Source organism: Rhamphochromis sp. 'chilingali' (assembly GCF_963969265.1).
Source record: "Rhamphochromis sp. 'chilingali' genome assembly, chromosome: 21".
NCBI classification, from domain to species: domain Eukaryota; kingdom Metazoa; phylum Chordata; class Actinopteri; order Cichliformes; family Cichlidae; genus Rhamphochromis; species Rhamphochromis sp. 'chilingali'.
The window spans coordinates 22,509,449-22,534,265 of record NC_137949.1 but is presented as its reverse complement, the minus strand read 5'-3'; the positions used below and the strand labels follow the sequence as shown (position 1 = coordinate 22,534,265).

General features: G+C 39.7%; 1 protein-coding gene across 2 annotated transcripts; it reads right to left on the bottom strand.

The window, feature by feature from the left end:
• Positions 1–103: 103 nt before the first annotated feature.
• On the bottom strand, positions 104–24,520 carry LOC308390061 (interleukin-31 receptor subunit alpha). Of its 2 annotated transcripts, XM_080871758.1 has the most exons (20): positions 23,340–24,520; positions 23,195–23,256; positions 23,038–23,095; positions 22,368–22,494; positions 21,709–21,886; positions 20,263–21,416; positions 18,382–18,532; positions 16,693–16,840; positions 14,635–14,804; positions 14,397–14,557; positions 13,940–14,105; positions 11,039–11,121; positions 10,473–10,704; positions 8,557–8,745; positions 8,314–8,418; positions 6,820–6,966; positions 4,917–5,048; positions 4,722–4,818; positions 4,521–4,602; positions 104–3,956 (listed from the first exon to the last, which is right to left on the bottom strand). In XM_080871758.1, exons 7-20 carry the CDS (start codon positions 18,437–18,439, stop codon positions 3,282–3,284), a joined length of 2,445 nt encoding a protein of 814 aa, XP_080727884.1. In that variant the 5' UTR covers positions 18,440–18,532; positions 20,263–21,416; positions 21,709–21,886; positions 22,368–22,494; positions 23,038–23,095; positions 23,195–23,256; positions 23,340–24,520; the 3' UTR covers positions 104–3,281. The 2 variants fall into 2 exon arrangements, with proteins under 2 accessions (XP_080727884.1, XP_080727885.1); XM_080871759.1 differs by having other exon boundaries at positions 20,263–22,494.
• Positions 24,521–24,817: the final 297 nt, after the last annotated feature.

Genomic DNA, 24,817 nt, shown 5'->3' with positions numbered 1-24,817 from the left:
TTTAATATTTTACCCTTGAAATTCTGGTTCATACATTGAAGTGGATATTTTAATTCTCACAACGTACAAATTATGTAAACCAAATACAAACTCAGCTCGGAAGTATTCACAGTTACAAAGATGGCTCATTCTACTGTAACGATAAACTCAAGTCAGCAGCAGCATTTTGAGGGGTCTGACTCTGAGACATGTACATTTTTAAAACATGAGCCCACTTTCCAAACTGCAGGCGTGTAACAGAAAATAGGTAACATGTAGCAGAAGAGTCTAGACTAGCTGTAACAAACCAGAAAGAAATGCTGTTAATGGACAGTCTAGTTAGTCTTTGTTCACAGTATTTATAACTAGTTCAAGTCCTTTTTATATATATAACTAAATCTATATCTTCCTACTTAGATAGACAGATATAGATATATATATACACTCACTGGGCACTTTATTAGATACACCTTGCTAGTGCTGGGTTAGGCCTCATTTGGTCTTTAGATTCAACAAAGTGCTGGAAACATTTTGGGCCATACTGACGTGAGAGCATCACACAGCTGCTGCAGATTTGTTGGTTGCACATCCAATGATGCTAATCTTTTATTCCACTACATCAAAAGCTTCTCTACTCAAATCAAATCAAATCAAATCACTTTTATTGTCACATCACATGTGCAGGCACACTGGCACAGCACATGCGAGTGAAATTCTTGTGTGCGAGCCCCACAAGCAACAGAGATGTGCAAACACAACAACACAAACGAGCAAAATACAAGAATGGCCAACCTGAAACTAATAAATATATGTACAATATATAATAGTGTATGCATTTCTGGATGTGTATACTAAATATTTTCCTACATGTGTGTGTGTGTGTGTGTGTGTGTGTGTGTGTGTGTGTGTGTGTGTGTGTGTATACACATTTTTACAAATTAAATAGTAAAAAAATAATAATAATAATAATAATAATAATAATAATAATAAAATATATAAAATATACAGAGTTGAATATGTGCAAAACAAGTGGCATTTATATACAGTGTGGAGTGCATAATGTTGAAGTTCCAGTAGTGAAGCTGAGGTGTCTATGACGTGTTCAGCAGTCTGATGGCCTGATGGAAGAAGCTGTCTCTCAGTCTGCTGGTACGGGACCGGATGCTGCAGAACCTCCTTCCTGATGGAAGCAGTCTGAACAGTTTATGGCTGGGGTGACTGGAGTCCTTGATGATCCTCCCCGCTTTCCTCAGGCAGCGCTTCCTGTAGATGTCTTGGAGGGAGGGAAGCTCACCTCCAATTATCCGTTCAGAGCACCGCACTACTCGCTGGAGAGCTTTGCAGTTGTAGGCGGTGCTGTTGCCATACCAGGTGGTGATGCATCCAGTGAGGATGCTCTCAATGGCACAGTGATAGAAGGTCCTGAGGTACTGGAATGTGACCAGAGGGCATTTAAGTACAGTGAACTAATTGTTATGTTCAAGGAATCAGTTTGAGATGATTTCAGTTTTCTGACACGGCATGTTATTTTCTGGACACAGCCACCAGAAGATGGTCATAAAAGGATGGATGTCGTCAGTAGCAATATTCAGGTGGTAATTAAACAATGCGCAGTGTGCCAAAAAAAGCGTAAGACCACCATGACCAGGCTAAATTGTTGATATAATGGAGGAATGATTCATGTTTTTATCTTTCTTACTCCAAATTCTGATGCTACCATGTGAATCTCACAAAACTCATCAGATTAGGCAACATTTTGGCACGGCATGTGGTCTTCTGCTGAGGTATGATGCATACTTCAAGGCGTAACATCTGCGCATTCAGATATATGCTTTTTGGTTCTAATTAGTGGCTATTTGAGTTGCTGTTGCCTTCCTGTCAGCTCAAAGCAGTCTGACCAGTATCCTCTGACTTCTGGCATCAACAAGGCATTTTTACCTAGAGAACTGCTGCTCACTGGATATTTTCTTTGCTTTTCTTTTTCTCTGGACCATTCTCTGTAAATCTCAATAGATCAGCAGTTTTGGAAATACTCACACCAGCCCAACCCTAAAACCAATAACCATAGTCATTTGAATCTCCCTTCTTCCCCATTTTAATGCTCACTTTGAGCTTCAGAAGATTATCATCTATGTGTCTAAATGTACCGAACTGGCTAAATAGACTAACCAGTTGAACTTGTGTATCTAAAAGAGCGCCCAGTGAGTGTATGCTTTTTTTCTTCTTCATAGGCACACACATAAAGCTTTCAGATACCTGATTTCAACTATATAAGCAACAAGAATAAATCACTTCACTAAAAATAGAAAAATAACAGCCAAGTCAAACATCATTAAAATACAGGGAGCAGTTTGCGTTAACATTCCTCAGCACTGACAGCCAAAACATGCGGCGTGTATATTAGTAAGATGAGAAAAAAAAACTTCATAATGCCTCAAAACATATACAAAAAAGTAACCAACCAATCACAAATGAGTGTGTTTACATATATATATATAAATAATCCATCCTCCCTTTGACTGCTCATATTTATCTTGTCAAATAAAAAAAGATGTTCTTTACAGAGCCAGGCCAGCTGTTACCCCCTGTTTTCACTTTCTATGCTTCTGCAGAGTATAGCTTCACATTTACTGTAGAAAAGTGGTATCCACATTCTCATCTCCTTCTTAGGAAGAACTCGTATAAGTGCATTTCCCTAAATGTCAAATGTCAATGGCAACTGATTCCTGTTCACATCTTTTTTGATGGGAAAGATTCCCCAGCCAAAGCTTGAGAACATTCCCATCATTGGAGAATTCCCAGTTGCATGAAAGGGGCTAATGTTAACTGGACTGTTGTCAGCCGACCTTACTAATTACAGTTACTGCATCCTGACTTTGAAATCATTTGACTACAAAAATTAAAAAACAACAACAACATTTTTTCCATATTTTATGACTAGGAGACAGCAAGGTGGTGCAGTGGTTTCCATTTTTGCCTCATAGAAAGAAGTTCCTTGGATTAAAGTCCACTGGCTACCTGGGCCCTTTCTGTATGAAGCTTGTATGTTCTCTCTGGATACTCCAGCTTACTCCCAGAGATATGTATGGGGTTAGGTTAATTGGTGATTTTAAACTTGCCATGAGTGTAAATGGTTAGACTGGTGACCTGTACTGGGTTTACCCTGTCTTTTTGTCCTATGCTCACTCGCCCCGGCAACTGGATAAGCACAAGGTGGATGCATGAATGTGTCTTTACATATAAATAAAACACAATAATGACATTTTTGATGAATAAATATTATGTACTTCCCTTTCGTGACACTAAATCGTTGACGAAATGTAAGGATCACACTCCACAGGACAGTAGGAGAAATCCACAAAGATAGAAGGGAGAAACTGTGAAAATGATGTTGTGAAATCATCTGAAGAATCACTGGGATGACGGATGTTGTTAGACTGCATCAATGAGTTAAAGCTGCTTTGAGAAAAAGGATGCTTGAGGGAACTGATTTCTGTTGTGTGAGAAGGTAAAACAGCGGAAGAAGATATACTGCTTAAGTCAGAGAAGGAAGCGGGGATCTGATGGTGCTGCAGAAAATGATGCAAGGTTTTCTGTTCATCCTTGGGCTGTGACTGAGATGGCTCGCTGGCTCCACCTAGCTGCAACTTAGCATCATTGACGTTAGCTGTCTGCCAGTCGTACTGGTCACAGGAGAGGTGCACAAGAGGCCCGGGAGTATTCTGGAGCGGTCTGGATAACATGACACTGGAGTAATCTGAGCAGCAGGGGGAAAGATCAGTTGCAGACCTTCTGGTTAATGTTTTCCCTGATCTACTAATGTCAAGTGGAGACCGGAGACTGGAATATGTTCGCAGATTACAGACACCCTGATAGCTGTGGTCCTGATCCAGGCTGGAGTTCTCCAGCTCACCAAGCACAATGACTTCAGAGTATTTGACTGCAGGCTTCTCCGGCAGCACAAGAGGATTCATACTCTGTGGGGGGAAAAAGCAATGAAGTCAGACATGCTATCTCTATTCCAAGCTCTTTGCACTGCCACTGCTAAGCACCGTACTTTAGAATTTTAAAACAGAACGAACAAGAACTGTAAAAATGGCAAAAAAGCACAGACTGCTTTCTCTGTCTGAATTCTGAATTCACAAGTGACCGACCAGAGAGTTTATCAGCTTGGCTCCAATGACCCACTTTGGGAGACAGCCTCAAGTGGCCATCTGAGGAATTGCAGTTCTTGGCACTTTGCATTATGTGGCTTGGTTCCCACTGACAGTAGCCTTAAAATGGATCGACAACGGGTATTTTCACTTTCAACTAATTGGGCAGCATATTTTTTTTCTCATCAAACATTATTTAACACCCGTGATTTGCTTTACAGTATTTGCAGCCACAGATTGGTACAATAAAGTCTGCCCTTTTGAATAGCGGTAAGCTCCATAGAACAAACAGAACAAATGTCAGGCTTTTGCAACTCAAACAATACATGAAAGAAGGATCAATTGATTATTGGTTTTATTGTGATTGGCTGAAAAAACCTGATTTACCTCCAAGGTAGTTTTAGGGGCCCAGTGGGACAAGCTACTGTTGGAAGGATCAGGGACATCTTTACACAGCTTCTCTTTCACACTAAACATCACAGAAAATATAAATAAATAAGTAAATAAAAAACGTAAAAATTCATCTCAAGGCTTTGCATGCAATAGCTATATGTTTGTATAAGATAGATATTTAAATGGATATCTTACATTCCATGCTGTACTAGGCAGGCCATCAGTATCAGTGCCAATATCGTCAGCACGAGTGGAACGACCACATACATCACTACCGAGATGTCCTCAGAGCCTTCAAAAACACATAAAGTTGTTAAATATAAAGGTGTGTGTGTGTTTTATGCTTTCTTTTTTTTTTTACTTTTAAGGTTCATTTAAGTTTGTCCTCACGTATGTGCACATTAGCCATGGTCCCAGTTTCTCCGGCACCAGCCTCAGTATTGGCCAGCATGACGATGGCGTAGTTACCGGGTGACAGATTCTGCAGCGTGTAGCTGCGAGCGTGACCAGGCACAAAAACACCTAAATAAACATGAGAAGCTATAATTGGCAAAATGTGATAAGGCAGGCAATCCATCAAGTCATAACAAATGGAAGGAAAAACAAACATCAAGCCTTTTACCCCTTTTCTCTCGGTTAACTTCATCCTCAAAGGAAAACAAAGACAAGTCGGTCTAACCTTGCACTTCCAAAAGGATTGCTTTTAATAAAGCGGTGTTTAAAAAAAAATGCATGATGTTTTTAATCTGTAGTTTTTCATCTATGCTTCACATATCCTTTTGCATCGTAGCGTGTTTTTTATGAGTCTGAGGACATGAAGTGGCTCAGACTGCTGCATAGTAAAGGTTTAGTATTGTTAGTCGTGTTTCTGCTGTGTAAATTCGAGAGTGGCTGTTTCGTGATTATGGTAGTTTACAGTACTGTGAAAAAGTCTTACCCCTCATTTCTTTTTATTTTGCTACCAAAACGGGAAGCAGGTGCACCAATTTATTGAAACATATGCAAACAGACATGGAAATACAGTATCTATGTAAATGTTGAGGTCGGGGCTCTGGGGAAGCCACTATGAGGGGGGGGGGGGGGGGGGGGGGGTTTCTATCCAAGAATGTTTATATTGCACTGGCAGTGTGAGGTTTTTTTTTCTCATATTGACAAAATGAAGACACCTAATCAGATGCTTTCCAGGCAGATCAAAATCTGACTTTAAGTTTCTGTGTAATTTCATCAATCTCGTTGAGATTGGGCTAAAATACAGCCTCAACCCGTGACAGAGCCTCCTGTGTTTTACAGATGATTGTTGACACTCACTGTTATACCTCTCCTGAACTTCTTAATATGATTTGATGACCAGTTGAACCAAAACTAATACCGCTCATCTCCTGTAGATAGCATTTGGTTTTTTGGCCTGCCACATCTTCTTTTGTCCTTCCTTTGTCCAGCTGCCTCAAATGCCCAAGGACACACTGCACATCATGCCAGAATATGCAAAGGTTTCTCTCCCACTCTCCTTTTTCTGAGAATATGCAAAAGTTTCAGCTAATACCTCTTAGGAGATCACCTTGTTGGTGCAAAGAAATTATTTTATGACTGTGTTTTCTTTGGCATTTTTTTTTTACATTCAAATAACGAAATGGGGAAAAAAGCATTAAATGGCTTGAGAAACAATACCAAAAAGAAATTAATATAAAAAAAACATAGGACCAAACTTAAAATTTGTAAAAAGCAGCCAATTTGCAGCCAAATATGGAGAACTATTGCTCAGGACCACGTTCTTTTTTTGTACAATGAAGTACTCATAAACTGCTGACTCATTTCTACAGGGATGAAGTTGTTAAAAATAACAAGTATAGGGTCTTTACAATATAAAGCACCTGTGAAGCTGGAGTCTGCCACAGCGGTGATTTGACTAAATGTCTGCATGCTAACGTGCTAATGGTGACAATAAAAACATCCCGATGTTTAGTAGGTTTAGTATTTGCACAAACCAAAGTAATGCAAAAATGATCACCCTGATGGTTGATATGCTGTTACATTTCACAACATTTTTTACTATTATAGTTTGGAAATGTCACTAAAAATGTGCCAAGTTCATGAAAAAGTCTGCCATTATCAGTAAATCTATGTTTGCCAAGTAGATGCTGGATGTTAAACTGAAACACAATTGCAGCTTGTTGGAGTGAAATGAAACAAAAATCAGATACTATGTAAGGCCATTTTCATCTTGTTGCTGATCACTTTTGTGCGGCTGTGTATAAAGTAAAGGTGTGTCTTCATATGTGTGTCAGGGACTCACTCCTTGCGGGCTGGTCTCTGGTTCTGTAGTACAGAGTGTAGTTACAGAGGAAACCACGAAGAAGCTCCACAGGTACAGGACTCCAGGTGAGCTCCACCATGCCGCCTGAGATCTGCTGCACTTTTACGTCAATACCAGCTGAGGGTGCTGTGCGGACAGAAACGAAAGCAGGCAGTGCGATGATGGCGATGATAACTAAACCACATGTTGTAAGAAAAAGGCTATACCCTTATTTCCCAACACCATCCAATCTGATTAAATTGTTTGCACCAGGAAACTGAGATGATATCATCTTGCCCACGAGTAGGTGACCTCCTTCCGTGACAGTGCGCAGCATTTCTATTCTTTTAAAGCTCTTTGAGTGTTCAGATAGAGTATAAGAACCAGTCCATTTACCCCTGTTCAGCATCTTGAGACAATGTCCCTCATTTTGACTGGCTCTGCAGAACATGCACTTTTCTAATGTCTGCCTTTTTATTATAATGAAATCAAGTTTTAGCCTATCTAATGTGAAGCCAATCAGTGAAAGTTGCAAATTACCATAAAGTCACAAGCTTTGCAGATTTTAATGAATCTGATGGAAACTCTATTTTCAGAAAAACAGAGTTTTTGTCCTTTTTGCTATTGTTATTTTTCTAATTTTGCACGAAAGGAAAATGTGAAATGAAGTGTGCATGCCATAAAATTGTAAGCCAAAGCTACATTCAAATATAACACATCTGCCTACATCCAAAAACTGTTTGCACATTGTTGTTGCTACGCATTTAGTTTGTTGGGGTCTAATCACCCTATCTATATGTAAAGGTGGACTGGGAGATTTTTATTTATTTATTTTTAATGAAAAATATGCTGTGTTGAGCTCACTAGATCACTGTCATGACTTAATCAGCACCAACACAGATTCAGCCAACAAAAACAAGAATTAAAACAGCAGCTAAAAGTGACTTGTTTGTGTTGCAATTAGCCTTACCATCCTTATCAGCAATGGCGTGATGATGGTTTTCATGACATACAACACGAAGTCATTGGCTTTCATAATGCACAGAGATTATAGTGCAACTCATCTTAAGCATCAATGCTGCCATTCAACTATTTATATATATTTCTACTATTCATTCATTGTCCACATGAATTGCACAATTTTGTAAAAGAGTCTACTTCAGTTGTTAGTTGGATTACTTTGAATATTAGGAACTAATTTGCAAGAACATTTTTAAGAGGTGGAGCTTGAGCCAACTTGAAATTCGCCCTTGTGTCTGCGAAATTATTCGTTTAAAAAAAGAAAAAGTTCATCTTTAACAGACGACCTTGAGAGTAGCAGTCACACGCACGATGGGGAAATTGTGAAGCATTGTGTATTTTATTTTTCTTACTGTATTTTTCACAGTAAGAAAAATACACAACCCTCAAAAGCCAAATAACAATCACATCGAGGTTGAAAGGCTACTTTAAAGCTCAGCATGAAACAACTGCAGTGTTGCACAGACTACATACTTCCTTGCCGTGTGTACGTGTAGAGCGTTGTGTTTTTCCCCGCTCCTCGTTCGCCATACACGGCTCTCACAGAAACAGCATAACGCTCCATTGGCTTTAATCCCTCTGAAAAGAGATCAAACGTGAAATACACTTTACTTCTCTGCTCTGTGTCTTCCTCATAAATCATCATCTTGATAAGTGGATATTAAGATTGATGGCGCCGCAGTTTTAAACAGGCAGAGTTGTATTTTACAGGATTACCTGTGATAACCAGCGATGTCTGGTAGCGATTCAGCTCTTCCCAGTATAGCGTGCTGCTATTTTTCTCTCTCACCGCAAACCACTCCACCACATAGCTGCTCACAGATGCATCAGTTAGAGCCACCCACCGAACCTCCAAGCTACTGTCGTTCAGAGGAGTTGCAGTAATGTGGCATGGGGATGGTGACTCTGTGGAGCGAGGAGGAACAAGATGACTACCACGGGATTTAAAAAACAATTGTTAGTGCATTAAATTTTTTTTCTGGCGTCTCTTGTTTGATATTGGTCCCTTATAATGTCATAAATTACCAAAAGTCAGATTAAACAATGGTGTCGGTAAATAATGGTGTATCTGCACCATTATTAGTACAGTTTGCTGTCTAATTTGTTCACAGGATTTCTTTTAGTGTAATACCTGCCCTTCTGCCAATGAAAGATCTCTTTATGACAGACAAATTAACTTTTAACAAATGCGGATGACAAATGCACCAAAAGGCTTTGAAAGGTTCAAAGACCTTCTTTGGGCCCTGTCATGCTTTGCTCCTCAAAAGAACTTTGTCTGCTGTTTCTTTTAAACATGGATAATAACACACTATTCAGTCTTTCCTTTATACTGTTTATATTGTGTCATGTTTATATTATATAAACTCTGTGTTTTTAAAAGTCCTATACAAATAGTTATTATTTTTATTATTATTATTTTGTAGTAAGAATCAGCCGCATGACATCTGGCGTGTCACGTTATTAAGTATTTTTGTTTCCTGAATTCAGGTTCAGGTCAGGCAGGCTGTTCCTCCCACTCACATCCTCCAGGTTACACTGTCAGTGTCCATATGGGCTCTGAAGTCCCCAAGTAGGACAAGTAAGTCTCCGGCTGTGGCACATTTCAGCACTCCAGTCAGGGACCTGAAGAAGGCCAGGTACTCTGCTCGACTGACCCAAAGGCGCAGGGAATCAACCTTCTCGTTTAGTGAGGAAAACCCCAACGTGCAGTCGTTGAACTATATATACCCACCAGAGTCCAACCCCTCTTTAGCAGACTGGTTCCTGAACCCAAGTTGTGGGTTGAAGTGAGCCCAACTATATCTAGCTGGTATCACTTGGCCTCAAGTACTAGGCTCAGGCTAAAGAGGGGACATTCCATCTATACAAGTCCAATTTCAGCAACTGAGAATCAGATTGTCAAGTCTTTGACAGCTGCCTAATCCCTTAGTTATACTTCAATAGGCTCAGGCTGCTCCAGTGATGCACTGAAGCCCCCCCTCCGTGTTTACGCACAACAATTGCATGAATTGTTGGCGATTGTTAAACTCTGTTGCTCTCTTCCAGAATGTGTCTTTTGTCCTCCCCTCTGCTCTCTTCTCTTTCCTCTCACCTAACCGGTCGCAGCAGGTGATCTTTACCCTGCAATACAATGCACCTTGAGGCAACTGTCATTGTGAATTTGCTCTATATAAATAAAAATTTCATTAGACTGAATTATGTGGTTGCCTCTTTTGAGTGAAACATGAATACTCTGGTCTACAACTTGGAAAGAATAGGGAAAAGAGAAATAATGGGTGGGGTGGCATTCCTAACTCGGGCATCTTTGTGTTACAGATAAAAATATGGACAGAGATCTTTTAACTACTCTGCAAAAACCTTTTGTGGGAGCCAACTGCCAAATGTCGTCATTATAAGTAGGAACCGCATTATTAGAAACATGTAGGATCCATGACATTTCCATGGCATGTCAATAAACATGTCATGTTTAATTGGAAAATTTGTCAGAGACCAATAATTAACAAGTTACTTTTAGTATAATCCTCAAAGGCAATGTATTAGAAGTGCATTTGGTCCACTGTGTGCAACTTCAGTGATTATCAGATAATGATAATAATGCAGAAAGTCATCTTTTACTAAACAGCGATGCCTACCTGTTTCAGAGGATCCATGCAGCAAAATCTTAGATTTTGGTGACACGCCGGCAGAGGTGGAGGCCGTCAGAGTGCAGAAGGAACGCCCAGCAGGAAGGAGCAAGCTACAGGATGTACTCAAATGGTGCAAATATTTGCAACTCCCATGATCACTCAAGATCGGAGTGCTTTCTGTCTGGCAAGTCACGTTGTAAAAGATAATTTTGCCATTGGCCAGAAAATGAGGTAAGGGCTAAAAACAGAAAGAGAAAGCAGTGACTCAAAGCGATGTAATATTACTGAGATTTTAATTAAGCAATCCTGTTATATAAACACAGATTTTTAAATTCTCTCTCCGTTTTCTCCGGCTGTCTCAGTCTTACTCTAAACCTGAATCAAACTTAAATGCAATAAACGAGTAAGTTTAGGGAGACATAAAAGAAATTAGAGACAGCGTAAGGGTGGAATGGTGATTAAAAACAAATTGAATCCCAAAGATTATTAAACGGTAAAGCTCAGAGTGATAGTCATAAGATATTAAACTAGCGAGCTCAAACTCCCATGCAATTCAACACACACACACATACCTTCCAAAGCAGAGAGACGAGTCTCCATCCATTCCTGTGATTTTGTTTCACTCGTCTCCAGAATACTGGTGCTGCAGATGGAGCTGATAGGCGAAAAGAGGGGAAAACATACAAAAATAATTTGAATGAGATCCACCAGAACATCGAGGGACACAGTGAACCTACCTGCTGGCAGTGAACAATTTCAGATTTGTCTTCTACAGCAGGGGTGCTTCCTGTTAAGGAATGATCTAGCTCTTTGCCATATGTGTCAGCAATTGCTGACACATAACAACACAGGTGGGAGACATGACGGATGTGATACTACAGTTTATTTGAACTGTGTCTATGATGTCTTTAACACATAGCTGTCTTCACTGTTATTTTTGCCACATAATCAAATCTAGTTCAGAAACAGAGCCTGGAAGCTGGCATAGACAGCGGTCCCAAGTATTCATTCTAGGTCATGGTACTGAGGGTTGGTTGGTTTATTTGAGTGGCAGCTGGTCCACCATTTACATGTTAGGTAGAGTCAAACATCTCAAAAAATGATTGCACGTCGCTGACCTGGAAATTGGTACTGAAAGACAAATATAAATAAATGAATAATAACCGTCTCTCTGCATCTTTGTTTTCTGACAGCTTCCCACTGTCCATAGAATAGACTAGAGCGTAAAAAAGCATATGAATGCATTTGAAATGAGGAACACACGAAAAGATTCTAGAAGGTTCATCTAGGTTTGTGTAGCTGGTCCACATTTGGTTTTTGGACTGACTGAGTGGGGTTGCTGTAGCTCATTCGGTAGAACAGGTCATGTACTAATCGAAAGGTTGGTGGTTTGATCCCTGGCTGGCAAGATACTAACCCCCACTAACCTCCATCCATCGGAGTGTGAATGGATAGAAAATGCATAGAAAAAGTGCTTTCTTGAATGGGTGCATGTTGTATAAAGCACTTTGAGTGCTCCAGGAGAGTAGAAAAGAGCAAGCTGTGCTGAGGAAGCACTGAATGGAAAACAAGGCAATATGATTAATTGATAAGGACATTTTTTTAAACGTATGCAACTGGGAAGAGAATATCCTTCCCAGTTTATATATATATATACACATATATATACACACACATATACATATATATATATATATATATATATATACATATATATATATATATATATATATATATATATATATATATATATATATATATATATATATATATATACACACATATATATATATATATATACATATATATATATACATATATATATATATATATATATATACACATATATATATATATATATATATACATATACATATATATATATATATATATATATATATATATATATATATACATATATATATATATATATATATATATATATATATATATATATATATATACATATATATATATATATATATATATATATATATATATATATATATATATATATATATATATATATATATGTGTACATATATATAGTGGTAGTATATATATATATATAACCACTACCCTAACCCTAACCACTACGCTATATATATATATATATATATATATATGCCCCAACTGACCGAGTGCTCAGTGAATACCTCAGGCAGCAGAAACCCAAGAAAGAGGAGGGAGACGAGGAACCATCATGGAAGGACAGGCCCCTGCACGGTATGTACCACCGGCAGATAGAGGAGGTGGCTGATATCCAGAAATCCTACCAGTGGCTGGACAAAGCTGGACTGAAAGACAGCACAGAGGCACTAATCATGGCAGCACAAGAACAAGCTCTGAGCACAAGATCCATAGAGGCTGGGGTCTATCACACCAGGCAAGACCCCAGGTGCAGGCTGTGTAAAGATGCCCCAGAGACAATCCAGCACATAACAGCAGGGTGCAAGATGCTAGCAGGCAAGGCATACATGGAACGCCATAACCAAGTGGCCGGCATAGTGTACAGGAACATCTGTGCCGAGTATAATCTGGAAGTCCCGAGGTCAAAATGGGAGATGCCCCCAAGGGTGGTGGAGAATGACCGAGCTAAGATCCTGTGGGACTTCCAGATACAGACGGACAAAATGGTGGTGGCTAACCAACCGGACATAGTGGTGGTAGACAAACAGAAGAAGACGGCCGTAGTGATCGATGTAGCGGTTCCGAATGACAGCAATATCAGGAAGAAGGAACACGAGAAGCTGGAGAAATACCAAGGGCTCAGAGAAGAGCTCGAGAGGATGTGGAGGGTGAAGGTAACGGTGGTCCCCGTGGTAATCGGAGCTCTAGGTGCGGTGACTCCCAAGCTAGGCGAGTGGCTCCAGCAGATCCCGGGAATAACATCGGAGATCTCTGTCCAGAAGAGCGCAGTCCTGGGAACAGCTAAGATACTGCGCAGGACCCTCAAGCTCCCAGGCCTCTGGTAGAGGACCCGAGCTTGAAGGATAAACCGCCCGCAGGGGCGTGCTGGGTGTTTTTTTTTATATATATATATATATTTTCGTTGTGTCCTTGGGCAAGACACTTCACCTACCGCCTACTGGTGTTGGCCAGAGGGGCCGATGGCGCGATATGGCAGCCTCGCTTCTGTCAGTCTGCCCCAGGGCAGCTGTGGCTACAACTGTAGCTGCCTCCACCAGTGTGTGAATGTGAGAGTGAATGAATAGTGGAATTGTACAGCGCTTTCAGGGCCCCGCAAAGCGCTATATAAATGCAATCCATTATTATTATTATTATTATTATATGTAGGGATGGAGTTGTCGTGCTACCACAACCAAGATGAGTGGTTAATAGATGGAAAATAATTATTTAAAAGGGGTCTTTTCCTCCCCTTATGATTGTTTTTATAATCTTCCTTTAGTTATCATTATTACTAGGATTCAACAGTGGATTTAAGCAGAAGCATAGCAACCATTTCCTCTCACCATCTTCTGCTGTCCTTCCCTGAAGTGCTTTGCTCCACATGCTCCATGGACTTGCAGGGCCACGGTAACGGTGGCGAAGCCTGATGGTGTATTCTGTATCAGGTCTAAGGTGACAAACCAGGACAGAGTAGCCTTCCATTGTCACATTTCTGATCTGAAAATCAAGCTGTATAGCAAAAACAAAAAAGAATGAGGTTGTGAAGATGCAATACATACAGTCTGATGTTCTGTGAAACAATTTAATATCAGTAAATATTTAAAGTGACTTATTATGCTTTCCAACAAAGTCTTGTACTTTTTTTTCCTACGTTCTGCTACTTAAAAATGTAACATTCTAAACACAGAAGTGGTGCTGAAGAGGAAGAAAACAGGATGTGTGAAATTTTGGTTTCTGCAGGTGTGAAAATGAATGAACGTGTTATTTCTGCATGTGCATGCAGTTATAGTAGCGGCTCACCTGCTCAGTCACTGTTTCAATTTGTGAATTCAGATGTCCCTGCTGGATTTCATTGTTAGACACAGGAAAGTCCGATGATACGCGGCTCCAAGTTACATTCAGACACTGAGGAGAACCACGAACTTCTGTTACGTTGTTCAGGATGGCTGGAGGCAGCATCACTGAGAAATATGGGAAGAGAGACGTGAGGCATGAGCGATGAGATGGGATAAGCAAAGGGAAAGCAAAACTACCGTACCTTCTGTCCTGCCGGGCTGACATCGAGGGTGCGATGAAAAGCTCTCGCTTCCACCGTGTGCTGTGACTGTGATGCAAAAGTCAATCCTTGAAGTTGAACCATTAAGTCCTATTGTGCAGGTGGTTTCATGCGTGGTGCAGGTGTATGTCTTTTTTGCAGACCTGTTGGCACTTTGACAGAAACAAACATGCACCTACAAGGTCAACGGAGCGCTACTACACGAAAAGAGAGTGATGTACCAAAAAAGGCATAAAACCACAAACCCACACAGAAACATGTTGTGTCAGGCTCAGGTTCAAATTCACAGTTTTGCATACATCTTGAACAGTAATATCAGCTATATATATATTTAAAAAAAAAAAACTAGAACAAAAAAAACACAGAGGAAGTGGAAACTGTGTGTCTCCCACCATCGAAGCATATCAAATCTCCCATCAAAGCCTCACACGGATGTCATTTTCAAAGGTGATTACACACAAAAGGATTTGCATAGGCACAATGAATTACCATCAAACAACAACACCAGCTCCAACTTGCAAACCTGCCTGCGTGCCAAAGCACAACGGTGGACCACTGCTGAACGGAGACTTGGGTAATCTCATTGAAATGGATCATTCTGAATCCACCACAGGCACCGATAAACACTGCAGATTGCTAAATCAATGTTAAGTTGACAAGCAGCACACGCAACATCTCACTGAGAAGAAAAATGCAATGAAAAAAAAAAGCAACCCAAAACTGAGCCTGCCATGACAGATATCAAACTTACATCTAAGACAGTATCAGACAGTTTGCTTCCTGCTTAGCAGCAGCTGCAGAGAAATTTTTAAAGGACCTAAAGCCATTTCTCAAGTTGAATTTCACAGTCATTAAAACATTAAATTAAAGCCGTTTGTCAAACTCTTTCTAATAACGACCTCTCTTTAATAATAACAGTGATAAAGGATTTGGCACTGGTGACGCAAACTCATACAGAATGATTAGTAGCACAAATCTTTAACAAATTAAACCTGCAATAACTGATCTGTCTTTTCCACTCACAGACAGCGCACACAAGTGCTGAACGCACCGACAAGCGCAATTAGCAGTTATGGACAAGCTTTATCGCTTACTTGTAGATCTGTTACTGGTCTCCTGGCAAAAGTGCAACATTCACACTTGTATAAGTTTGCTTTTAGCTATACGTTTTTGTTTCTTTAACTGGCATTTTTTTCTTTGCAAACAGCTGCATGTTGTAGCCTGAAAGACAGGTAAGAGCAGTAAGCGTTCATCATAATAGTAAAATTATGAGTCAGTCTGTGAAACAATGACCTGAAACTTTCCCTTACAGCCCCGTAAAGCTGAGCAGAGCTCAGGTGTTAAGTCCCCTGGAGGTTAATGATAACATGCCTGATGTTTTCATGTTGTTATACTATGAATGTTTTGTTGCAGCGTAGAATAAAGATGCAAGATTAAAAAACTAAAAATACAAAAGGTTTTCCGTGTAGCCAAAAGCTGATACTTGTAAGGGTTTTTCATCTTTGCCACCCTTGCCCCAAAAGACATCAACAGCGAGTTCTTTTATTGAGAAAAGCTGTTTTTTTAGACATGGAAAATGATCAATTTCAAAAAAATTTTTTAAAAAGATACATCTTCAAAAATACTGAGTGGTATTTTGGACTTTTCATGGGGTTAGTGGACATTGTTAATCTACCAATGTTATACATCAAAAGGGAGAACTTGAGTGAATGAAAGAACAAGAAAAAAACAAATGGGAAACAAAAGACCTAGTCAACAGGGTGATGAATATGAAAAATGATGTAAATTATAGGCTGCAGGCATCAGATCTCCGAAGAACAACACTGAAGGTTTGTGTGTGATGGCCTTTCCAAAATTAAAATACTGTAGTATAACATTTTTCAAACGATTGTGTTAAACCTAACAACTGATTCTGATTAGATACTTAAAATCATGATCACAAAAATAGATTTTTACGTTGTTTCTTTTTCACTTTCCTTATCTACATATTATTCAAATGTCTTTGTCTTTCTTTTTATGTAAAAGAACATTTTGTCTCACCTAGATATCTTCTCAACCTGCAGAGTGTATTTCGTTGTTGGCGTGTCTCCGGGCTCCCAGTGGCAGGTGACATTAACTCGATGTATGAACACACAGCCGATTAGCCGAGGGGGTCGGGGGAAGGCCGTGGATGTTGTAATGCAAAACACTGGAAGAATTGAGAGTGGCTGGAGTTAATGACATGGAAAAGCACATGTTGCAGTTCATTGATAAGGATGAGTGTGGTTTTTAGTTTATTGTGTGGTGTAGGTGGGTAAAAGTGGATTTTAAAAAAATTAACTAAAATAAGGACCTTTTATCTATGAGCCAGTCGTTGCATGTCAGCACTCGTGCCTTGCGGTACCTTTATTAAGCAGACTCATCCTTATTAGCAGGATTTATACTGATGCCAGTCTCTTTTGAAGTTTTGATTGATTATGTGTGCTCAAAAAAAATGAGGCTACACACATTTTAAGCATCAGCGCAACTGTTTTATCATCTCAGAGTGTGAACACAGTGCAGAGAAAGGCTTTCATGTGACTCAGGTATGCAAAACCTCCACTGCCCAAGTCTGACTCACTGTTTTCAAATTTGGGATGGTGAAAAAGAGATGATGAGAGGAATTAATTAGCTTTCAGCCATTTATAAGTTATTTTCCCTGAGGTTACAACAGTAGTTCAGGCAAGACGGAACAATATCCTTTCTTGGCTCCTACTGCCATAGCTTGTTTTGCCTGCTGGGTATACCTGTCGTAAGCCAATATAACCATATGCTGGTACAGGTGGACTGATTTCTTCAGAATGATGATAATGCTGACATTTGGGGTCTTTTAGCTGTCTCAAAATCACCAATCTACTGCAAGATCAAAGCTAAAAAGAGGCAAAACTTTAAACCGATGATGCATAAATAGGGGATCTGGGGCTGAACTGCAGTTTCTGGCCTCAGGGTGTATACCGGGGATCCTTTGAATCCAGTGGGTTACACACTGGGGCCTGCATGGATCAGGCTAGTTCCAGTGTAGATGGTCGAGTGGACTGGGCTAAGGGGGAGACTGCAGAGAGATTCAACACCTTGGGCTCTTAGTTGTGTTTCCAAGCTGTTCCTCAGTTGTTTTTCTGGAGTGGCAGGATGCATTCCACTGCTGGGGGAGGACACTGCTGATAGGCAGAGCTCGTGTGATGGGTGTGCATTAGTGCAAGTAGCACTTTCGTGAATGTCTTGCAAGCGGAACATTGCATTGCAACAGGAGGTTTACTGCTATTGAAGTCCCCTGTCACCTATGTTAATAATGATAATAATGTGCCACTTACGACATGCTTCTAGTCATCCGACAAATGCTTGCCGAATTACGCACTCCGTGTTTTGGTCTTCACAGGCTGAAATAACAAAATGTTGTGCAGCACTGCATTCACTCACTTGTTGATAAGCTTGTCTGCTAATTGGTGTTATATGGTTATTATACAGTAGAATAACAAAACTGTGTGGTATAAAACCAAAAACAATAACCTGGGAGGAAAGTAGAGGGATGTGGTGTGACATGTTGTGGTTGTAACTTTCTCATGCTTGGTGAGATTCTGTCATTTAAATAACAAATTATTACCCGGTTCCACTAACGACACTTCCAGAAATACCAGCACATCCTCACATATTGTTTGAAAGCTTGCTCTGGATGATAACAAACAGCAGAAAGATAACAAAGTTAAACATTACCCAGGACGAGTCCAGCCCCCAGCAGCCAGGTCCACATCACAGCTGGACTCCGCTCCATGAAGACCAACTGCTTTTTCACCCACTCACTCCCATCATGCTACATGCAAATCAAGGACTCTTCAAGGACTCTGCACGCTGTTCCGCAAAATTGCTAAAAAGATTTGTGAAGTGTCAGCACAGGATGCCTGATAATGAATAGCTTTAGTGGTTAGATTACATCATTTCCATTGAATGCATTTCTGTAAGTTAAAAACGGTTTCACTACAACATTTTTTTACTGCTTTGAGTTCCTTGGCATTGCACCATAGGAAACGCACCAACCAATGTGACACATAGCAGTTTGTGCAAGTGACTTTCTAAAGTTTGTGAAAGCTTGCAAGTGGTGACTAGATCGATCACAATAAACAATTTGACATCTGACTTTTCCCCTTGACAGAAAACAAAGCTCCCCTCAGGGTGGGAGCTCTTACTCAGTGTGTTGGCGCACACCAATACAAAGCCACTCCAGATTTTTTGGTTATTTAAAGTCAGAATAGAAAACAGCATTTTAAAATGGATTATCATTATAGCCCATCTAATACATCTCTCACAATCTGATATATTGGTATCTGCATACATAGCAGCCTGAGTCAAGGGTCGTTGCAGTAAGCAATGGCCCAGATATTGTGCTTTAAAAACATTGTGAACTTTATACATTTATTAATGCACTAATATCAGAACTTTTATGTGCAAAAAGGTGCCAATCAGAATCGCCCATAACAAACTTCACTCTGAAATCTAAAGTTACATTTGTGCTAGATTCATAGTTTTAGATTGAGGAGACAGTGACTGAGAGTTTTAGATGCAACTTGTTTTGGGTTCATAAAACAGTTTGATTATTTAATTTAATTATTTAAAGGAAGCTTAATTTCAGCTAAAGCACAGTGTGTAATATATAGAAGATTATAAACTATTCGCTGATTTACTGTGTTTAGTGCTTCTAAACACAGAAATGATGTAGCTTTCAAGTATTCCACCTTTGCACGAATAACATTAATAGACGTAAAATGCTTTAAATATATTGAAGAAAAAAAATCACGAAATTCTTAAGTCACACACTGGATCTTTATTAATCAAAACAAAATGATAAAACAAGTTCAGTAGAAATCAAAATAATCAAATCTTTGAAGGTTGGAAGTTAGTCAGAGTTAAACATTGCTCAAGTGTTCCTTTTTATTATTATTATTATTATTATTATGCATATAAACGAATCACTGAACTACAGGATGACCCCAATAAATTTTTTTTATTGGATCACTGTTACTCCAGTTTTTATTTGATGGGCTCTCGCGATCTGTTTCTATTGTAACTCAGCAGGTTCACAACAGGACAGTAACAGCTGGAGCACTTTGGCTTTCTGGTCATTCTTGATCACTTTCCACATTTATTTAATTTAATTTAAAATGCGTTATAGCGAAATGGTTACGATGCTTTTTGTTTTTCTTCTTTGTTTTTGACCAGCTGGTCAAAATAGATTTGGGTAAAACATCGCAACGAAGTGAACTCGAAATTTGCAAATAATGGGCGATTTTTTTTTTCAAACTGAAAAAGCCGACTTCTCAACCAACTCACTAATAACGATGCGCGAAAGCACCAATGAGAGCTCAAGGAATAAAGCAACAATCACTTTTAATCACTCATTAAGAATTGTGGTAGCAGATTTTCTCGTCAACAAACCGCTAACGCTTGAGCAGCTTGACAGGTTGTTTTTCTGTTTGCTTACTGAAGCGTTAATCACGTTAAACAGCAGAACAAACATGCACTATGTGAGTTTCAACCAAAGTTGCAATTCATGAAACGAAACGAGCGGCTGCAAAATGTCAAAATCCGAACTCCTCTTACCGGATTATGCCCGAATGATACCCGTCTCGTAGAGTTCATCTACAGCGATTGCGCAAAATCTGCCGCTTGTCACCTCGAAGTAAACACACCAGTACCGCCCCACTCCGTGCCCAATGTGTGGCGTGCGGTTGCCTAACTGCGGATCGAGGTCCCCCCAAACGGTCACTTTTATATAGCCTACATGACATTTACACGTCACAAATAACTCATAACTTTTTCTATAACGAAAAAAAAAACCAGGTTTCACTTTCCCGCATTCTATGTTGTGGCCAATTTACACAGAAACTACTCCAAAACCATTAGGCGCATCTGCACTATAATAATAACAATCGTTTCCTTTCAGCTATTACCTTTCTTAGCCTCGAAATTAGTCTGCAGTGTGTAAAACTGACGCATGGGGCTTGTGTTAACAATAACTATAAAAGCAATTAAGACGTGAAGGATGTACTACAGGATATGTGCTGCATAATATCACAAAGAAACTTCATCTGTGGGTAAGAATATCCCCCCAGTTGGTCTAATCAACCTGCAATTAAGCATGTTGTTCATCATTACCAAAGATGCACAACAATAGTCTTTAAAAAAGATATTTCACACACAAGCATGTTTTTAAGGAAAATAAGGAGAATAATTACACTTAACAGCAGCTTTATCCTGGCAAAAATTAGACGGGTAAAATCAGGAAATCTTCAGTTAATACAGTAAGTCCACAGTGGCAAATATCCAAGGGCTTAAACACTAAGATGTTGCAGTAGTCTTTTACTTATGTGCATAGCTATTCGCGCAGCAGAACAAATAACAAAGCTTAGTCATTATTTCACAAGGAAAACACTTCATCACGATTACAGTCTTCGGCAAGGAAAATGGAACAATCAACAGCTCTCTGGGGACCGGTGTTTGCCGTCACTGCTCTTACTCTGAGCTGCATTTGCGAGACAGAGGCAAACAGAGCTGTTGTATTCTGGGAGAGGGGCTGGCTGATCGGGCTCCCCGGCTGATCGTGTATGGGTCATATCCCTCATACAGAGCCTTCCTCTCTTTAGGACTGGACAGATCAAGAAGTCTTTGGCTGGTTATGTAGCTCTTTGCAGCTTTGGAAACGGACCAGCACACTGGGCGGTCTCCTTTGAACTCGGGGTGGTCATTCTTCGGAGCTAGGGCAACAAAGGTGATTGTGTCAACTAGCAGACAATACAAGTTTAAACACATGCAAAAAGTCTAGACAGCTTGAAGAAGAAAAAAAAAAAAAAGCAACTCAATTCTAAAAACAAATTTGTATTCAGACGAACCCCCACGGACAAGAAGTGGAGCTACTTCAGTAACCTAAAGAAGTCCAGTTGCCTTTATTTCAAGCTCTCTAGAGAACCTTTACCTGGGTGACTGAGAGCCTAGACAAGCAAAGAAGCAAGCAGGTGAAAATTGCATGGTGGAAAAAAATAGGCTTACTGGCGAGTAGCTCTATGTGTGGAGATGCTTTAGAGGGCAGGTGGATTACTTGTACATGTTTAGATTCGTGCCTGGATTTCTCCAGAACCTGCCTTCGCTTTGGCTGGGCGAGCTGGCAGATCCGTGAAGTGGCAACAGCTGTCTGTGTGCTTACCTGGAATCAAATTTGTAAATAAGCCTATTAAACACAAAGAAGAATGGTGTCAGTCAGGTATTTTTCATCCTGTCCATATGAAACATGGATTTATAGTCATGTCACACACTTTAAATTGAAATGTATCACACCACGCCTAATTAGATAAATTAAGTTGAAAGGATGTACAGGCAATCACATGTCTCAGGATTAGGGAAGTTATTAACTTTGATCATCCTAACCTTCCTTGAAGGGAAAGTCAAAGCCAACCACAAAACACCTGGACCTATTCATGCTTTCAGAATACAAAACCAGTAAAAAACACAAGATGGCTCTGTTGAAAGTTATAATATAATTATATAATATATTTTCAAGTTTTGGCGCTTTAAATACCGGACATTCTGGCCTAACTAACACAGTAGGCTGTGGAGTTTAAAAGACTTTGTGGCAGGTATGGTAAACTAGCAGTCATCTAACAATGCACCACATATTTGTTTTCTCTCAGGAAATAGTTTGTGTTACTCACAGGGACCGACAACGGGCAGGCGGGCTGCCAACCAGCTGCAGGCGCCCGAGGTTGAGCCAGATGACACACCCGTTTGGATGGGACGGCCTTAAGAGCCCATTCACTGACCTGCCATATGGGAGAAATTCTGAGGAAGGACATAAAGATGGAGAGAGCTTTAAAAAAAAAAAAAGGTCTTGCAGGTACAGTTTAGCTACTGCCTAATTTGACGTGTTTGTTTGTGACATGTGTAGTGGCAAGAAAATTACAATAAATAGGTTTTCTTGTTATGTCTCTAAAGGGAAGGCTTCAGAAGCTTCAGGCTTCATGAAGGTCTGCACTTTACTCTGCTGCAGATGTGCACACAGAAAATTCTGAGAGGTCTGATTGCAAACACTGATGATGAAAGTTTCATCACTTGAATCCAATCAAACAAGTTTCTTATCTTGGTTTACTGGATCTTGCTAATAATATTAGTACAACATAAGATCTTAATGGGGACAGGGTGACAAAGCTGTGCGAAAATCTAACATTAAAAACTTTAAAAAAAAAAAAGGAACAAGAAACTAGAAAACTGACTCATATCGTACGTATAAGAGCACATAAATGTTTCTGAAAAAAAACCCCCATAAAGTTATTAAGAAACTGCCCAAAATGGGTCGCGCATTTATTAGAAGTCTATTATATTTACGTGACTTGATTGTAGAACTTTCTACTTATGCACAAGTCCGACCAGCGGGGGGTTAACTCTGTTGAAAACAAAATAACAATTATGCATGGTGTTACAAAAAGGCAGCAAAGATCAAGTTTGCCAAGAGAAGAAAAAAGGAAACGATTGGTACACAGACCAATTTTAGTGGTTAATCCGCTCCTTTCTGGTGGAAGCTTATCCAGCCAGTAAACAGACCGACTGAAAAACAGAAAAGAGCCCATTTGTGAAAAAGAAGGCGACAAAGACAGAGAGCTTCGTTAAAGGGTGCGATTCAGACCTACCGGTCTGGATATCTTAGTCTGTTTGGTTTGGGTTGAGCCAACTGCTGTATCCGAGTCGCCATGGAAACACTTTATGCAACTGGGAGAACGCTTTGCTGCTAAAATGATTCAGTTGTAACAAAAGAGAGTTTCTCAATTACAACCACATACTTTTATATCTGAGACAGCACATTTGTCAGTAGTTCTGGTCGATCATTATCATAATGGTAGTCTTAGATGAAGCTGAAATGCTTGAGCGGCTTGGGATTCATAACTTTTAGTTGCCTAAAGATGACGATACAATGTCTGGATAAAAGCATTAGGATGATCGTTACTTTGGTATAGTTCTCCAGTGTTCTTGAAGGGTATTCAAAGCTCTTCTTTAGATGTTGGCTAACTTTTGCTCCATTTTCTATCAAGATGATCCTGCAATGCTTCAATAATGTTGATATAGTTTTTAATAATGTTTTTCTATCCAGGTACGCTTTTACTTCACTGACAGAGATCACTACCATCTTGAAAAATCAAGCTGTTGCCAATCACATGCTTTCCATGATAATGCATGATGGATCAAAGCCTGACAATACTTTCCTGTGTTCATAATTGAGTCGGTTCTTTTAAAGATCTCCAACAACGCTGGCTGAAATGGCGCCAAACAATGACAGCTCTACAGATGTTTTACTGATGCTGTAGACACTAACTGTTGCACCTCCCTGATGACCTTTACTGTACATACAGTTGATGCTGTCAGCTTAAAAATTCCAAACTCAGATTCTTTTCTCCTCGTTTCACTTCCTAAAAAAAATAACTTCTTGACATCTTTTCCACTAAGACCGTTTCTGATAGGTCATGAGTCAGATCTACGTCGACTTTTCCCTTTCTTTATTACTACAACTACTGCTTGAAATCACTTTTGAAAAACAACCGAAAGTCTGACAGTGTGGAAGCAAAACATAACGCATGAGGAATGACTAATGGCTTTTTCCAAGTAGTGTAACAAGCCTGATTAGTTGTCTAGGCAAAACGAGTTTTAATACCTATGTATAATTTTTGTCTGTAGCGTCCATTACAAAGCCAAGTGCATTATACCCTTCCAAAACTGCTTACACTATAAATAGAAACCAATTCACACAATTAGCTTTAACATATAACAGTACTTTTTCCAGTTACCTTAAAGCTATACTTACCTGTCCTGCAGCTGAGGTAGCAGCTTTCTGTGTTGACACCGAAACCTGCTGGTTGCTGTAGTAACAGGTGACAGTACACCTGCCTATGTTGAATGTGCTTGGCAAAGCGAGATCGTCTCCCACTTGCTGCTCGCATAAATTTCTCACTTTGTCATTGGCAGTGAACAGCTGCAATGTGAGATAAGACCTACATTTAACTTTAACTAGCATTCATACTTCCTTCATTCTTCAACTGCAAAAATACTAAAGATTTAGTTACTATATTTTTGTTTACATAAACTCCAAATGGGCATGAATATCATGATTCCTTTT

What these genes read in the sequence shown, in the direction of transcription:
- LOC308390061 (XM_080871759.1), bottom strand. Translation starts at nt 18,439, where the DNA reads ATGGAGCGGAGTCCAGCTGTGATGTGGACCTGGCTGCTGGGGGCTGGA. An exon ending in TGCCTAGTACAGCATGGAAT is followed by an intron (nt 4,603 to 4,721) that starts GTAAGATATCCA and finishes TGTGATGTTTAG; the next exon opens with TGTGAAAGAGAAGCTGTGTA. An exon ending in CCCCTAAAACTACCTTGGAG is followed by an intron (nt 3,957 to 4,520) that starts GTAAATCAGGTT and finishes TTCCCCCCACAG; the next exon opens with AGTATGAATCCTCTTGTGCT.